Genomic DNA, 17,722 nt, shown 5'->3' on the forward strand with positions numbered 1-17,722 from the left:
AGGATAATTGCTTGAACCTGGGAGGCAGAGGTTGCAGTGAGCTGAGATTGTGCCACAGCACTCCAGCCTGGGCGACAGAGCGAGACTCCATCCCCAGCAACAACAACAAAAAACCATGATTGGGAAAAACATCTTTCATTAGTAAAAGAAGAGTTTGTATAAAGAATAACTAATATCCAAACCTATTGACTTGTGAGAGAACATCTAACAGGATCTCTTTAAGTGTGGTCTTTTTAAGTACTTATTTTTTAAAAAATTAATCAGAGGGAGAATTTAAGATGAGCAATCTACCAATCCAAGAATCTCTCAAAAGCTCAGGCAAAGAATCGGAAATGATAATGATTAAAACAGACCTTTGTGCACCTGGTTAGGAATTTTCTGTCTCATGACAAAGGCAAACATCTTCTGACCTGACTCCTTCCCCTGGCCCGGGGTTGGCTGCTCCTACCCTGCACCTTCATTCAGCTCCGCCCAGTGTCGCCTGGCTGCAGCCTCTCTGCCCATAGGCCTCAGAGCTTACTCTGGCTGTGCCGACATGGGGCTGCCCCAGGCAGGGCTGTGGCTGAAGAGGCTCTGGGTGCTCTTGGAGGTGGCTGTGCATGTGGTCGTGGGTAAAGTGCTTCTGATATTGTTTCCAGACAGAGTCAAGCGGAACATCCTGGCCATGGGCGAGAAGACGGGTATGACCAGGAACCCCCATTTCAGCCACGACAACTGGATCCCGACCTTTTTCAGCACCCAGTATTTCTGGTTCGTCTTGAAGGTCCGTTGGCAGCGACTAGAGGACACGACTGAGCTAGGGGGTCTGGCCCCAAACTGCCCGGTGGTCCGCCTCTCAGGACAGACGTGCAACATTTGGGAGTTTATGCAAGGTCAGGAGGCTGCCACACACTTGAGGGGTGCTTGAAATAGCAGCGGTAGAGGGGGATGAAGAGATGGGTTGGAAAGTCCTGAATTCTCCTACTACTTTTGCTGCTCCTTGTGGACCTTCTTGTCCTCTTCCTGCTTCCTGAAACTAGAACTTCTTGTGGATTGTTTCTCTAAGTAACATCACCACCTTCCCAGGCACTCAAATCACAAACCATCCTGTCTGGCATTTCGGCCCCTGGAACACTGCTCTTACTGTACAGGCTGATCTGCCTGGGCTGCTCTTTGCCCACCTCTCTGCCTGGTTAACTCTTGTTCAATCTTCAGACTGTTGCTCAATGATGCTTCTTTCGAGAAGCCAAGCCCAGCTCCCCCATACTAGGCTACCCTCTCTCATCTGCCTGCTTAACATCCTAAACTTTTCTTTATTACACCTGTTGTGGTTTGTAATTACGTACGGCTGGCTAGGATTCATGTCTGCTTCCCTCACTAGCCTGCAAACTCAATGCAGGTCAAGACCATTGCTCTCACCCGCTATTACACCCATGCCTGATGCTGGCACATGGTAGCTGCTCAGTAAATACTTGTTAAAGAGCTCTCGGCCAGGCATGATGGTTCATGCCTGTAATCCCGGCACTTTAGGAGATTGAGGCTTGGCAGATCACGAGGTCAGGAGTTCGAGACCATCCTGGCCAACATGATGAAACCCTGTCTCTACTAAAAATACAAAAATTAGCCGGGCGTGGTGGTGTGCACCTGTAATCCCAGCTACTTGGGAGGCTGAGGCAGAAGAACCGCTTGAACCCGGGTGGCGGAGATCACAGTGAGTCGAGATTGTGCCACTGCATTCCAGCCTGGGTGACAGAGTGAGACTCCATCACAAAAAAAAAAAAAAAGGCTCAGTTTTCTCTCTCTAACTCCACCCACTCCCCAGTCCAGGAAAACCAGTTTCCTCTGCTTGAGTTCTTGACCGCTCCAGTTTTCTCTTTTTTGTCCTCCCAGCCTCTCTCCTGCCAGAACTTCCTTCTCCCCCACTTGCCCACTCAACTAGCCCAGCTTGTGAGTGGCTGCCAGATTGCTCTTCTCTGAGTACACACCAGCTCAACCACCTTCAGCAGCTCCCCTCTGCATTTAGGATGAAGCCCAGGCTCAGCCTTGGATTCCAGGTCCTCCCTGGTCAGGCTCCAGCTTTTCTTCTCAATTCTACCTCCGAGCTCCCCTCCACACTCATTTCTTTCGGACAAACTGTTGGGCCTTGTACATCTCTCATACTTTCCCTTGTCTTTGCCTTTGCTGATATCGGCTGGTCAGGAATGCCCTTCCCCTCTCCATCGCCGTCTAAATCCCCCTCATTCATGTGGGTCCAGCTCTCCTGACGCCTTGTCCTCAGTGAAGCCACCTCAGCTCCCTACAGCTAGGCATGTGCTCTCTCCCTTCGGCTCATGGCTGTCTGTCTGCACCTCTGCTTGGACACTGCTGCTTCCTGCTCAGCAGCTGGTACCTAAGCACAAGTTTTATTTCCCTGCCCAATGGAGAGCCTCAGGAGAGGGTGTGTGTCTGATTTATCTCTGGATTCCTCAGCATGCTTGGCCCAGGGCCTAGATGCAGCAGGTAGAGAAGGCACCTGAGGCAGTTGGTTTATTCCGTGTTTTTCTTTTTTTCTTTTTCTTTTTTTTTTTTTTTCTTTTTTTTGAGACAGGGTCTCACTCTACTGCCCAGGCTGGAGTGTAGTGGTATGATCACGACTCACTGCATCCTCGATTTCCCAGGCCCAAGCCATCCTCCTACCTTAGCCTCCTTAGTACCTGGGACTACAAGTGCACACCACAATGCTCAGCTAATTTTTGCATTTTTTGTAGAGGTGGGGTTTCACCATGTTGCCCAGGCTGGTCTCGAACTCCTGGACTCAAGTGATCCACCCAATTCAGCCTTCCAAAATGCTGGAATTACAGGCATGAGCCACTGTGCCTGGCCTATCCTGTGTTTTTGAAAGCATGTTCTTTAGAACCTAAGTTCCACAGATATGCTTTAATATGTAGTGTTGCTTGGTCAAAGTAGTTGGGAAACCCTGAATACTATATCCTCCTCCTGGAATTTCATGTGCATATGAGCGTATGCACATGAGGAGTTTACAGTTCCATAGAACAGATAGAGGTAATAAACAAATCCTTACAGTCCTGTGAAATGGGGGAGGCCATAAAAAATAGAACTTTTGCCTGGAGGACTTGGAAGGTTTCCTGGAGGAGGTGGCTCTGGAACTAGGCCTTGAAGAATGAGTCAGATTTTTGTAGCCTGACGAGGAAAAAGGGAAGAGTGTTTCAGAAGGGAAGGCAGGAGCTTCTTTTGTTGTTGTTGTTCATTCATAATTTCAAACCACAGTGCACAAATGACCTCAGTTTATTCAACAAATGTTCACTGATTACACTGGTAGTAAGAGCAATGGTAATAACTAACTTACCACATGCCCACGTGCCAAGCACTGTAACAGAAACAGGCCAGTTTGCTGAATGCCAATCATCTGCAGATCAGTCCCCTGAAAGCCAGCTTGCCTCATGGCCAGTTCGCGGAATGTACTTGCATCATGTAACTGTCCACTTTCAGTGAGGCAGTTTACATTTTAAAGACTGTTGAATTTGGCTCACGCCTTTAATTCCAGCACTTTGGGAGGCTGAGGCAGGCGGATCACTTGAGGTCAGGAGTTCAAGACCAGCCTGGCCAACATGATGAAACCCCGTCTCTACTAAAAATACAAAAATCAGCCAGGCATGGTGGCATGCACCTGTAATCCCAGCTACTCAGAAGGCTGAGGCACGAGAATCACTTAAACCCAGGAGGCAGAGGTTGCAGTGAGCCGAGATCGCACCACTGCACTCCAGCCTGGGTGACAGAGCGAGACTCTGTCTTAAAAAAAATAAAATAAAATATAAAATAAAATAAAATAAAATAAAAACTGTTCAATTTGTCCCTGCTCCCTGCTGCTGCAGCTGAGACTAAAAAATGGTAAGAGTGACCAGGTGCAATGGCCCATGCCTGTAATCCCAGCACCGTGAGCAGCTGAGTGGGAGGATTGCTTGAGCCCAGGAGTTCAAGAACAGCCTGTGCAACAGAGTGGAACCCTGTCTCTATAAAATATTTAAAAATTAGTGGGATGAGGTGGTGTGAGCCTGTAGTCCCAGCTACTCAGGAGGCTCAGTTGGGAGGGTCACTTAAGCCCAGGAGGTCGAGGCTTCAGTGAGCCATGTTCATGCTAGTGCACTCCAGCCTAGGTGACAGAGTTAAGACCTTGTCTCAAAAATAAATAAATAAATAAAATAAAAACTTTTTAATGGTAAGAGGAGGGGACTGAAGCAAAAGAAAAATCTATTCGCAAAATAGAGTTTACTTTCAACACATTAACCCAAAGTCCCCTGAAATCATAGGTACTAACAATATGGAAATAAACGCCACGGGCCCCTGCCCTGGAAGGCCTCATAACCCAGAGTGAGAGATGGCGTCGTGACAGGGAAGCAGAGGGCGCTGGGGGAAGGAACCCTGTCAAGAGTAGGGTAAGGAGGTGGCCCAGGGAAAGCTTCCTGGAGGAGAGGATGGTGAGCTGATTGTCTAGGGACAGTGAAACCTTGGGGTGGGTGAGGAAGAGGGGCATGGGAAGCAGGGCAGGGCAGAGAGGAGGAGCAGCAGAGGTCTGAGATGTGGAGGAGCAACATTCAGTTTGGCACAAGTGGGGTCCCAGAGGCAGGAAGGGGTGAAGGATGAGGCTGAAGGCATCATCAGGAACCAGAGCTTACGGGGCCTTGTGTGTCGTAGCTGCAGGTTGACTTTATCCTGAGAGTACTGGTGAGTTCTGGAAGGGTTTCCAAGCGAGAAGTAAGCATGATCAGTTTTGCTTATTAGAAAGACATTGGCCGAGCATGGTGGCTCACACCTGTAATCCCAGCACTTTGGGAGGCCGAGGCCAGTGGATCACTTTATGTCAGGAGTTCGAGACCAGCCTGGCCAACGTGATGAAATCCTGTCTCTACTAAAAATACAAAAATTAGCAGGGCATCGTGGCATGCGCCTGTAATCCCAGCTACTCCGGAGGCTGAGGCAGGAGAATTGCTTGAACCTGGGAGGTGGAATTTGTAGTGAGCTGAGATCACGCCACTGCACTCCAGCCTGGGCAACAAAGTGAGACTCTGTCTCAAAAAAAAAAAAAAAAAAAAAAGACATGTTGTAACTACTTTGGAAACCCACCAGGCCACCAAAAAGCTCTGTTGTATGCTTTGGGTATAAACTCTGAACTCAGAGCCAGAGATAGAGAGACATGAAGAATCTTCACTGATAATCTAAAGCAACTGCTTCGTTTTTGAGATGCAAAGGTCCAGAGAGGTGAATGATTCACTTAGAGTCACACGGTGAGTTCTTAGAAGAGCCAGAACTAGACTTCTGACTCTCAGCTCGTGCACTTGCTGTTACTGGATAAGACAGCAGGAGCTCAGGGAAACTCTCAGCCACCTCCAGCCCTCTGTGTGTCCATGCACACGCACACACACACAATATACACACACTCTTGGACACACACAGAACAAAACATCGAGTAACTGGCATGGTGTGGCAGAAGGCAAGTTCTGGATGATTTACTTTCTGGATACCTGAGAGTTAATCTGAAACTGGCTTTATTTCAGCCCCTGTTTAAAATCTTCTAACATCTTTCCAAGTGTACTTACAAGTGTTGTCCAATAACTATAAATAGGATTTCTCTGCTGAGAGATCCTGACGTGGGGGGTAATTTACTGGTCTGGGCTGTTTTCCCATTTATACAAAGGAGTTGGACTTGATAGTCTTCACTGGATGCTCGAAATGGTGTTCTCTGCACTGTGGTCTGTGGACACGGGCAGGGTGCCAGCCCCCATGCACTCATCCTTTACCTCTCTGCTGCTGAGGAAAGCAGAGAGCTTAGTTTAAACTTTGCCCTCAATACTGACCATTGTACCCAACCACACTATAAATAATTAAACAAATGGCTCTGTCTCTTCCAGGGTCTGAATCAGTGGATGTTGAGTTTTTTTCCCAATTAAAAACAAAATTTCATACAGCTGATACTTAGAGTTGATCATGACCATAAGTCTTTCGGGTTCTTTGCTTTTTATTTTTATTGAGATGGGGTCTCATGCTGTTGCCCAGGCTGGAGTGCAATGGCACGATCGTAGCTCACAGCAGCCTCATTCCTGGGCTCAAGTGGTCTTGCTGCCTCAGCCTCCCAAGTAGCTGGGACTAGACATGTGTCACCACGCCTGGATAATTTTTTTTTTAAGAGACGGGGTCCTGCTATGTTGCCCAGGCTTTTTGGGTTCCTACCTAAAGAGTGACAGAGTGACTCCCTGGGGTCATTGGAGGCCAGTGACCAGCCACTTGGCCACAATTGACCTCTGAGCTGCCCTCCTGAAGCCTGGGCCTCCTTGTCACATGGATGAGAAATCATAGTGCAGTCAACCAGCAGAGACTGAGGCCACTCCATGCCTCCTCAGGCCTCTTAAGAAAAAGTCTGACCCAAGGACAAGGAGAGCTGCTTCGTATGTCCAGTGAAACTAGTCTGCTTTCCTCTCATATGCTAAAAATTGAGAATATAAGCCAATTTTGTTTCTTCTTTTACTTGGCCACCAGGAAAGTCAGAGTCAAAATATAGCTCAGTTATAACAAATGCATGGGATCTATGGCCTGTGTGTATTCCATCTTCCCCTCCTGTTCTACGCCTCCCGGAGGGGCATGATTAAAAAAAAAATCTGGCCAGGCACAGTGGCTCACGCCTGTAATCCCAGCACTTTGGGAGGCCACGGCCGGTGAATCACTTGAGATCAAGAGTTCGAGACCAGCCTGGCCAACATGGAGAAACCCCGTCTCTACTAAAAATACAAAAATTAGCCAGGCGTGGTGGCGTGCACTTGTAATCCCAGCTACTTGGGAGGCTGAGGCAGGAGAATTCCTTCAACTTGGGAGGCAGAGGTTGCAGTGAGCTGAGATCACGTTTTTCCACTACAGCCTGGGTGACAGAGGAAAACTCCATCTCAAAAATAAAAAATAAAAAAATTCTATTTAATGTGTTAGTATAGGTGTAAGGAGCTTTAAATTCTTTGCAGAACACAGAGGGGATATAGTTAACCAAATAAACCACATGCAAGTTAAGATGCCCTCTACTTCCCATCTATCCACAAACCCTGACAATTCTGCCTTCTCTCCAGCTCCACTGCCCCACACTAGCTAGCCCAGGCTCCCATTCTCTCTCTCTCTCTCTCTCTCTTACAGAGACAGGGTCTCATTCTGTGGCCCAAGCTGGAGCGCAATGGCACAATCACAGCTGACTACAGCCTCAACCTCTTGGGCTTAATGGATCCTTCGGCCTCAGCCTCTTGAGTAGCTGGGACTACAGGCACACACTACCAGGGCCAGCTAATTTTTTTTTTTTAGGAGATAAGGTCTCGCTGTGTTGCCCAGGGTGGTCTTGAACTCATGGGCTCAAGCGATCCTCCTGCCTCGGCCTCCCAAAGTGCTGGGATTACAGGTGTGAGCTACTGCATCCAGGCCCATTGTCTTTCATGTAGACTTCTCCAGTGCCCCCTAACTGCTTATCCCTCACTTTCATTTTCACTCTTAGTCGTTTCTCCACAGAGCAGCCAGAGTGATCTTCAAATGTAAATCTGGTCATTACATGGCCCTACTGTAGCAGTCAGGGTTCTGGCTTGTAAGCAACAGAAGCTCCCTCTGGTTTTCTTGGTCACACACACATATGTACATAAAGGAACATACTGGAAAGATGTTGAGTGCTTTCCAGAAACAATACCAGCTGGTCTTGATTGGACTGTCTTTTAGCATCAATAGTTGGGCCTGGATCCTGCTGTCATTGTGGTTGCCATGGGAACCCATCACCATCCCTTACAGGGGCACCACAACTGGGCTGTGGATGAATTCTGCCGTCTCAATGACTCCCAGAATCAAAGATCTATGTGGAAGGATATAATTAGCCCAGCTGGGGTCACTGCCTGAGCCCTGGCTGCCAGGGGCAGAGTGCGAACCTGGCCCTTCTGTCTTCCATAGAGCAAGGCTGGGCAAACTGTTTCATAAATAGAATACAAAATAGGGAATTCTAAGTAGGAAGGAGAGTTAGGAGCTGGGCAGCCAAAACTGCAACAAATGAGTCAGATATAGTCAAGTGCGCCTATAGTTCCAGCTACTAAGAAGGCTGAGGCAGGAGGATCACTTGAGCCCAGAAGTTCAAGGCTGTAGTGTATTATGATGGCACCTGTGAACCGCCACTGCATTCCAGTCTGGGCAACATAACAAGATCTCGTCTCTTAAAAAAAAAAAAAAAAAGAAAGAAAATATGTGACAATATTCACCACCCTTGCTTTATATTCCTATGATAGCCCACATACTTAGGATAAAATCCAGATTCTTTACAGAGGCTTATGGGAGCCTGCCTGCTCTGGTCCATCCCTAACTCTCTAACCCTTCTCTTGTTGCTCTCTATGCCTGGTTCCTGCCAGTGGTTTTGTGGGGCCTTGAACACACCAAGTTCTGTCCCTCCTTAGGGGCTCTGTGCGACTCTCTTCGGCTAGAATCTCTTTCTCCCTTTCCCACGGCTGGTTCTCTCCTGTCTTTCATTTCTCAGGTTAAATGGCAGCTCCTCAAAGGCCTTCCCTGCCCCACCTGTCTAAAGTAGGTCACTCCTTTATAGCCTCTCTCGTAACACTGATCACAATTTGAAACTTCTTGATTTATGCATTTACTTAGTTTTTTTTGCCTGTCTCCCCATTAAGCAGACTTCAAACTGCACACAGCCAGAGAGCTGCTGGTCTCATTCTCTGCCAAATCCCCAGTGTGTGGCAGGGAGACTTGCATATTTTAAGTGCTGAATAAATAATTGTAGATAGGATGAGAGTATGCTACATTCTGGAGATTCAAGGATGAATGAGGAACAGGCCCTGCCCTCAGGGGATAATGAGTAGGTGGGTTTGGGGGTATGTGGACACTTTAACAGGCCATGTCACAGTGCAAGACCAGCCACGCTCCAAAAAAATGTATGGTAAGGACTCAACAATGTCAGCTCTGGCTGTAAGAAACCACAGCAGGCCGGCTGCTCCCCAGAGTTGTCCTTGGTCTAGGATGGGGAGTTACAGAAGGCTTCCACCCAGGGCTAGCTTCATGGACATGGGACCAGTGAATCACACAGGGACCTACATTCAAAAGGGCCTTGTCCTTGGGATTTAATGTTCTGCAGCAGCTGTCTCAAGTTTTTGTTGCTGTTGTTGTTTTTAGCACACCAGAGTTGCAAAGTATGTCTTGAAATTCTTCATAATTTTATCTTTGAATCTGCGTTTTGTAAGTGAAACCCTATGGGACAGCGGAGAGTGCCCCGAGGACTTGGAGCCTCTGCTGGCACAGGCTCCTGCCTTCCACAGGCTCCCTGCCTTCCACGGGCTCCCTGCCTTCCACGGGCTCCCTGCCTTCCACGGGCTCCTGCCTTCCACGGGCTCCCTGCCTTCCACGGGCTCCTGCCTTCCACGGGCTCCCTGCCTTCCACGGGCTCCTGCCTTCCACGGGCTCCCTGCCTTCCACGGGCTCCCTGCCTTCCACGGGCTCCTGCCTTCCACGGGCTCCCTGCCCTCCAGGACATGCTCTCCAAGGCCCACTCTCCCATCCCCAGGTGCTCCTTCCTGCTCCCACCCAGTGACTGCTGCCATCTCCTGACCCCAGAGTGGGCCTGGATACAGACATGAGGAAGGTGGGGGTCAGGTGTCACATCCCCCAGTGTCGCATGGCAGCTGTCCCCATCCCGGGCTCGCAGTGCCATAGTGCAATTCACCAAGTGACTGAGGGTAGGGGAAGCTTCTTGCCCACCCTTTCCCCCATCAAGGTACCTAGTATGTTCCTTACAGAGGCTGCAATACCCTGTGGGTTGGGGTGGTGGGCAGGTGGGAAGGGGCCATGTCTGGCTCAACTTCTGTGATGCTGGGCGGGGCATGGCATGTTGGTCTGGTGGCTGGAGGGAAAGGGAAGTGCACACACACTCGGTCTCTGGGGTGCTGGGTAGCTGTGAGGATCTGCTCTCACTCTATGAATATCCCTGTGCCAGGGGAGTATGACATTAAATAGCAACTAAAAGACACGATGCCAGGTCAAGAGAGGGACTACAGAAGATTAGAAATGTCTTTGTATTTTAGGCTGGGCACAGTGGCCCAGGCCTGTAATCCTGGGAGGCCAAGGCGGGCGGATCACTTGAGGTCAGGAGTCTGAGACCAGCCTGGCCAACGCAGTGAAACCCCGTCTCTACTAAAAATACAAAAATTAGCCAGGTGTGGTGGTGCGCACCTGGAGTCCCAGCTACTCAGGAGGCTGAGGCAGGAGAATTGCTTGAACCCCGGAGGTGGAGGTTGCAGTGAGCTGAGATCACACCACTGCACTCCAGCCTGGGTGAGACTCCATCTCAAAAAAATAAAAAAGAAAGAAACATCTTTATATTTTAATAAATTTAATGGCACTTTCCCCCACTTTTTGAACAAGGAACCCTGCATTTTCATTTGGCAGCAGGCCCAGCAAATTATGCAGCCTCTCTTTGTGGAGCTGCCTTCGGTGCCTCCCTACTTCATAGCTCAGGGAGGAGATACAAGCTCATAGCAACAGCTTACATTTATTAAGCACCTACTATGAGCCAGGAACCAGTTTAAGCCCTTCTCTCTATTAATTTATTTAATCCTCCTAACAGTGCTACAAAGTATTATTATGCCCCCTTGTGGATGAGGAAACTGAAGTGCTACGAATAGAAAGAGCACTGAATTGAGAGTTCAGAAACCAGAATGTTCATTTTAACTCCTCACTGACCTGCTGTGTGACCTGGAGCAAGTGTGTAAAACTCAGTTTCTTTGTCTATAAAATGGGGGAAAAATTATCAACCTTGCAGTATTACTAATCCCATCGCATGAGAGAATGGATGCATACCTGCCTTATAAACTGCATGAAAGGGACTCCTCTTATATTTAAACTACTATGCGGCAACCGCAGGTGGTCCACTGAGACCACCTAAAAAAACTTCTCATTTTAGAGAGGAGTAAACCAGCTCCAGCCCCTGCTAAGTCATACTCTCTAGGCGTCGGACCCCAGTGCCTAGGACCCATCCTGGGGTGGGAGGCGGGGGGGCAATAAAAATAACAGAACTGAACATAGGAGTGAAAATGGTGCTTGTAAAAGAAAGCTGTGTGTAGATTCTCAGTTTGTGATGGTTGTTGCTGTTTCAGGTAATAGGCCACTGGTGCTGAATTTTGGAAGTTGTACCTGACCTTCATTTATGTTCAAATTTGACCAATTCAAGAGGCTTATTGAAGACTTTAGTTCCATAGCAGATTTTCTTGTCATTTACATTGAAGAAGCACATGCATCAGGTACGGAAAGATTCTCTGCCTCTTCTACCTCTTCCCACTCTCTTTTCTCTCTCCCTTTTCCCCAGGACCCATCTCAAGGTTGGGAGGTGGAAGGAGGAAGAGGAGGGGAGAGGGAAAGAGCTGCTATTCACTGAGCACCCCCCACTCCCAGGCCCTGCACTGGGCTAACCTCACAGTCTGTGCTTTCAACCAGGGTACAGAGAACAGAACACCTGGAGTGACAGGGTCTGGCTAGGAGAGGATTCTAACATTTTGACCGGATAAATAGGGAAGTCAACGGAGAAGAACTGATTTGAACACATTTACAAGGAATTCAGACCCAAAATGTCACAGGTGAAATGACGGCCATATGGCTATTTTTTTTTTTTTTTTTTTTTTTGAGACAGGGTCTTGTTCTGTCGCCTGAGCTGGGGCTGGAATGCAGTAGCACTCACATGGCTCACTGTGGCCTCAACCTCCTGGGCTAAATCGATCCCCCTGCCTCAGCCTTCCAAGTAGCTGGAACTGCAGGCATACGCCACCATGCCCAGCTAGTTTTTTGTATTTTTTGTAGAAATAGAGTTTCACCACATTACTCGGGCTGGTCTCAAACTCCTAGGTTCAAACAATCTGCCCACCTCGGCCTCCCAAAGTGCTGGGATTACAGGCGTGAGCCACTGCGCCCAGCCTATATTAGTATTTTTGAAAGAACACTGTGGTGAAGCATTAGGAGAAAAAGTAGTACCTAAACTCAGTATGAATTAGAATCATCTGGAAGGCTGTTAAAACGCAGATGTCTGGGTCCCATTCCTAGTCCATGCAGGCTGACGCCTAGGGTTTGCACTACTTAACAAACTTCCAGGTGATGTTGATGCTGTTAGTCTGGGGACACACACTTAGAGAACTACTGATCTAAACCCTTGCCTCTCCAAGTATGGTCTAGGCGCCAGCAGTCTTGGCATCCTGGGAGTTAGATGGACTCTCAGTTCCACCTTCGACAGACCGAATCAGAATCTTCCTATAACAAGGTCCCCCAATGATTCATGCACATTCAAGATCAAGGAGTGCTGGTTTATTGGACTGTTTCACATTGAAGAGCGGGGGTCTGGCAGACAGGAGCCCTGGGCTTCAGTTCTGGATCAATCACTAATTCCTGATGTGACCTTGCACACTCAACCATAATAGGAAACCAGGCCAAATTGCCAAGGGCTCCTCTGAGAACCTCAGTTAAAAGTGAGGGGCTATTTAGTCTGCAGGAAGTGTGTGCTGTGTCAATGGGACTCGGTGCCTGGCCTTTCTCTTGTAGATGGCTGGGCTTTCAAGAACAACATGGACATCAGAAGTCACCAGAACCTTCAGGACCGCCTGCAGGCAGCCCATCTACTGCTGGCCAGGAGCCCCCAGTGCCCCGTGGTGGTGGACACCATGCAGAACCAGAGCAGCCAGCTCTACGCAGCACTTCCTGAGAGGCTCTACGTAATCCAGGAGGGCAGGATCCTCTACAAGGTGGTGACCTGGGGACAGGGGGCCCAGGGAGGGCAAGGGCAAAGAGAAGGCTTTGCATCAAGCAGAACTGGATTCAAATCACCACCCAGCCATTTACCAGCCATGTGACCATGGGCGAGTGCTTTCACTTCTTGGAGTTCCTTCCATTTCCTCTTCTGCAAAATGGGAATGTTGGTCTCCACCTCACAGGGGATGAAATAATGCACACTAAAGTCCCTAGCATTTGGACTGGAGCTGCATCCTCTTGGCTTCCTTTTGAACCCAGATGATGGCTGAGTCCTGGTCTGGTTTCAAACTGACAGAGAATGTTGTTTTTGTTTTCTGTTTTTTGGGTTTCTTTTCTTTCTTTCTTTTTTTTTTTTTTTTTTGAGACAGACTCTCACTCTGTTGCCCAGGCTGGAGTGCAGTGGGGTGATCTTGGCTCACTGCAACCTCCACCTCCTGGGTTCAAGCAATTCTCCTGCCTCAGCCTCCCAAGTAGCTGCGACTATGGGCACGCACCACACCCAGCTAATTTTTGTATTTTTAGTAGAGACGGGGTTTCGCCATGTTAGCCAGGCTGGTCTTGAACTCCTGGCCTCAAGTGATCTGCCCGCCTTGGCCTCCCAAAGTGTTGGGATAACAGGCGTGAGCCACTGCGCCCGGTCTGTTTTTGTTTTATAAACAATGTTCAGAGAGGGGAATTGACTTATCTAAGGTCACACTGGGCAAGGCTCTGATTTCAATTCTAAATCCCCTGATCGGGTGGGCCAGAAATGAGACGGTCTGAAGCTGCTAACATCTGAGGCAGGCCTGAACCAGGGCTGGCGGGGTAGAAGTCTCAAGGGGAATGGAACCCGTGGTTTGGAGCTGGAAATGCTGGATGCAGGGATGTGAGGCAGAAATGCATTTCAGGCTCCCTTTCTTGTGACTGCTCCCTCTCGAAAGTTCCAGCCTGGCCAGGGTGAGGGAGGTAAGTGCACAGCCTCTGACTCTTTAGATACAATTGGCTTGGCCTCCCGTAAGAAGGTAGAAACTACGTTTTAAAGCTATTGAAGGGATTTCAAGCCTTGGGGAGCAGATGAAACCCAGTATGTGGATGCTCCTGTGCCCACAGATCAAGATCAAGCTGACCCTACTTATTCAGATAAAACAAGCAAAAACTTGCAGGCAAATTCCCATGGTGCAAGGGTCACAGTAGAAGAATGTGGGTCCTTCATCCTTTCCTGTACCTTGGGACATGGTTCAGGCGTGATTGAGGCACCCTGGGCACTGAATCCCTACCTTGGGTTAGGCCCTGTGCAAATACCAGAAACACAAAAATGAATTGAAAGTGACTCATACCTAGCCGGGCGCGGTGGCTCACGCCTGTAATCTCCGCACTTTGGGAGGCCGAGGCAGGCTGATCACCTGAGGTTGGGAGTTGGAGACCAGCCTGACCAACATAGTGAAACCCTGTCTCTACTAAAAATACAAAAATTAGCCAGGCGTGGTGGCGCATGCCTGTAATCCCAGCTACTTGAGAGGCTGAGGCAGGAGAATCGCTTGTACCCGGGAGGCAGAGATTGCGGTGAGCGGAGATCGCACCATTGCACTCCAGCCCGAGCAACAAGAGTGAAACTCTGTCTCGAAAAAAAAAAAATGACCAGCCAGGTGCAGTGGCTCATGCCTGTAATCCCAGCACTTTGGGGGGCCAAGACAGGTGGATCACGAGGTCATGAGTTCGAGACCAGCCTGACCAACATGGTGAAACCCTGTCTCTACTAAAAATACAAAAATTAGCCAGGCATGGTGGCATGTGCCTGTAATTCCAGCTACTCAGGAGGCTGGGGCAGGAGAATTGCTTGAACCCGGGAGGCAGAGGTTGCAGTGAGCAGAGATCACACCACTGCACTCCAGCCTTGGCAACAGAGCGAGACTCTGTCTCAAAAAAAAAAAAGAAAAAAGAAAATGGCCCACACCCTTACTTCAAGGTACTCACAGGCTGAGGGATAAGGAAGACCCAAATAAGACTATTACAGTGTCCCAACTGCTGGGGGACTCCAGAGCAGGGGTCAGCACGCCTTTTCTGTATAGGGCCTGATAGTAAATATTTTCAACTTTGTGCCAAGTAATCCCTGTCACAACAATTCAATTCTGCTGTTATAGCACAACAGCAGCTGCAGACAACTGCAGATGAAAGCATGTGAGGCATCAGGACTAACCTGGCTCTCAGACTGTAAGTTTTTCAACCTCTGGGGAAGGGTAGGCTTCTCAGAGGGGGCAGCAATTGCTTGGGCCTTAAAGGATAAGGAGTTGGCCTAGTGAGAACAATGAGTGAAAATCACTGCAGTATAGGGAAGAGGGTGGGTGGAGGCACTGAGGCATAGTAGGGCAGAGTGTGAATAAATGATTGGGGACACTGGGGTTACACAGGGGTCTCATTCTGGACCAAGGGGTTTGTTCTTCATCTTAGGGCAAAGGAGAGCCACTGACGGGTTTGGAGCAGGAAAGAGACATGATCGGACCTGTACTTAGAACGTTCACTGGCTCACAGCTGTAACTCTAGCACTTTGGGAGGCCCAGATGGGTGGATCATCTGAGGTCAGGAGTTCAAGACCAGCCTGGCCAACATGGTGAAACCCTGTCTCTACTAAAAGTACAAAAAATTAGCCAGGAGTGGTGGCGTGCGCCTGTAATCCCAGCTACTTGTGAGGCTGAGGCACAAGAATTGTTTGAACCCGGAGGTGGAGGTTGCAGTGAGCAAAGATAGTGCCAGTGCACTCCAGCCTGGGCGACAGAGTGAGACTCTCTCAAAAAAAAAAAAAAAAAAAAGAAAAGAAAAAGAAAGTTCACTGGTTCCATGGCCGGGCATGGTGGCTCACGCCTGTAATCCTGGCACTTTGGGAGGCCAAGGCGGGCAGGTAACTTGAGGCCAGGAGTTCGAGACCAGCCTAGCCCACGTGGCGAAACCCTGTCTCTACTAAAAATACAAAAATTAGCTGGGCGTGATGGAGTATGCCTGTATTCCCTGCTACTCAGGAGGCTGAGGCAGGAGAATTGCTTGAACCTGAGAGGCAGAGGTTGCAGTGAATCAAGATTGTGCCATTGCACTCCAGCCTGGGCAATGGAGCGAGACTCTGTCTCAAAAAAACAAAAAGAAAAAAAGAAAGTTCACTGGTTCCTGGTTGAAAAATGGACAGGAGGGAGCAGGGACTAACGCCCGGGGATAGCTGGGAGGGGTGGCAGCTGCCCAAGTTGTAGGATGAAAAGGGCTGACCTAGGGCAGTAGAACTGGAGGGGCAGAGATGGTTCTGAGGTAGGATGGGTAGAACTTGATGTGAAGGCTGGAGAAGAAGATTAGGCCAGTCTGAAGGTCTGATTATGGAAGAAAAGCTGATTTGTACAGAACTCTTCTCTTTTTGAAGGACTATGTCACTTTATGTCCTCTGGATTTTCTACTTCTCTGTCCAACCTTCCTGTTAACTGCTGATGCCACTGTCCACACTTTCTCATCCACCTCACGGCTGCATCTGCCACTGAATTAGCCATGCTGACGGCTCCTACATAGACATCATTTGCCCAGATCCTGCAACTAACCTCCAGACCTACATGTTCCTTATAAGTTGGAAATCTGGGAATGCCTGATTCATTTCTCTTGCAGGGTAAATCTGGCCCTTGGAACTACAACCCAGAGGAAGTTCGTGCTGTTCTGGAAAAGCTCCACAGTTAATCTGGACAGATACCTCAATTCTAGGTGACCAACAGGAGTGCTTCTCAAGGCTTAGCTCTCCCTGAGACCCAGCTGGCTTTTACCCTTGACCTGCGTCCCTAGCTGAATCACTAGCTCAGATTTTTCTGATCTAAGCAAACAACTCGCAGCTGAGGAATGCAGGCCACAGCAGCCAATCAAGACAAATTGTTATTATCAGAAAATGAAGCAACACTTGAGCTGTTCAGGCCAGTTCCCTGTTGAAGAAAATACAGCCTGACACTGCTCCCACTGTGGAGACCACATTCCCTGCACACTGTCTTTGAGAGAGCAGTTGCACTCTACAGGCGCACTTCTGAGGTACGGTATCTCTCTCCAGCCCGTCTGATACTAAGTAATTCAAGCTGGCATTCCTTCTATTAGGGAAATTCATTTTACCCAATTTGCATTTATGGAATTGATCATTTAAGACACTAAATTAGTTTTTAGAACCAATTATGGGAAGAATTCCAGTTGTTGGGAAGAGATGAGGAGTTGGAAGAGGAGGGATTAGAAACAGGAGGAGGCAGTCATCCTCTCCTTGCCAAAAGATTTAAACCTGTCCACATTGGTGGTGATGATGGGTGAGTTTCCATGGTAACACATCTCTAATTTTACCAGGGAAGAGGAGAGTACTCACTTTACCATCTTTGAATATATTTCATAGAAATGTAGCTCTCTGTACCCTGAATCTTCCACTAGCCTCACTTTTCAACAGAGTCATCTAGAAGGGAGGGCTGGCTTCCCAAAAGCATAACCTTGACCAAACCAAACAACAGGCACCAGCAATGCTGTCATTCAGTTATGCAGAAGCCCACATGTGAAATTGTTTCTCTGATTTCTTCGCAAGTCTCTTAATGGTCATTTGTGTTAGATTACATCAAACTGGCGGATAACCACTGGTATTCATCTATTTTAACTCTGTATCTTTACATATTTGTTTATGATGGCCACAGCCTAAAGTACACACGGCTGTGACTTGATTCAAAAGAAAATGTCATAAGATGCAGTAAACTAAGAACAGAACTATTAAAATACATCAGGCTGTTCTGGATGGCTTCAGCGTGATCTCTACATTTTCTTTTCCAATTTGTATCTGATTACCCAGTGTAATCTGACCAGCAAAAATATCATATGCTGGAAGGGCCTCATTTTGGGGGAAGAACATTCAGGCCCTATGTTACATGTTAAATGTGGTTTTGTCTTATGAACTCCTGCTGGAGTGAAATAATTTTCCACACTGGAATCA

General features: G+C 48.4%; 2 protein-coding genes across 15 annotated transcripts in view; one reads left to right on the plus strand and one right to left on the minus strand.

Annotated features, from left to right (window-relative positions):
• The first annotated feature begins 511 nt into the window (after positions 1 to 511).
• DIO1 (iodothyronine deiodinase 1) lies at positions 512 to 17,519 on the plus strand. 3 transcript variants are annotated; one of them, XM_055235321.2, is made up of 4 exons: positions 536 to 872; positions 11,136 to 11,279; positions 12,565 to 12,764; positions 16,387 to 17,519. In XM_055235321.2, the coding sequence occupies exons 1-4, from the start codon at positions 536 to 538 to the stop codon at positions 16,453 to 16,455; spliced, it is 750 nt and encodes a 249-aa protein (XP_055091296.1). In that variant the 3' UTR covers positions 16,456 to 17,519. The 3 variants fall into 3 exon arrangements, with proteins under 3 accessions (XP_055091297.1, XP_055091296.1, XP_063469260.1); XM_063613190.1 differs by having other exon boundaries at positions 536 to 680; XM_055235322.2 differs by lacking the exon at positions 11,136 to 11,279 and having other exon boundaries at positions 512 to 872.
• The window catches only part of IFT25 (intraflagellar transport 25), a 46,316-nt gene continuing 33,850 nt past the window's right edge, over positions 5,257 to 17,722 (minus strand). For 9 of the 12 annotated variants that reach the window (XM_063613196.1, XM_055235329.2, XM_055235327.2 and 6 more), the window contains one exon: positions 5,257 to 5,784. Coding sequence is in view for 3 of the 12 variants with exons in the window: in XM_063613208.1 (XP_063469278.1) it covers positions 5,764 to 5,784 (21 nt within the window). In the remaining 9 variants the exon portion in view is untranslated. The remainder of the gene's footprint in view (positions 5,785 to 17,722) is intronic. The other 3 variants (XM_063613208.1, XM_055235336.2, XM_063613202.1) reach the window with 2 other exon arrangements.

This window comes from Symphalangus syndactylus, chromosome 19 (genome assembly GCF_028878055.3).
Source record: "Symphalangus syndactylus isolate Jambi chromosome 19, NHGRI_mSymSyn1-v2.1_pri, whole genome shotgun sequence".
NCBI lineage: Eukaryota > Metazoa > Chordata > Mammalia > Primates > Hylobatidae > Symphalangus > Symphalangus syndactylus.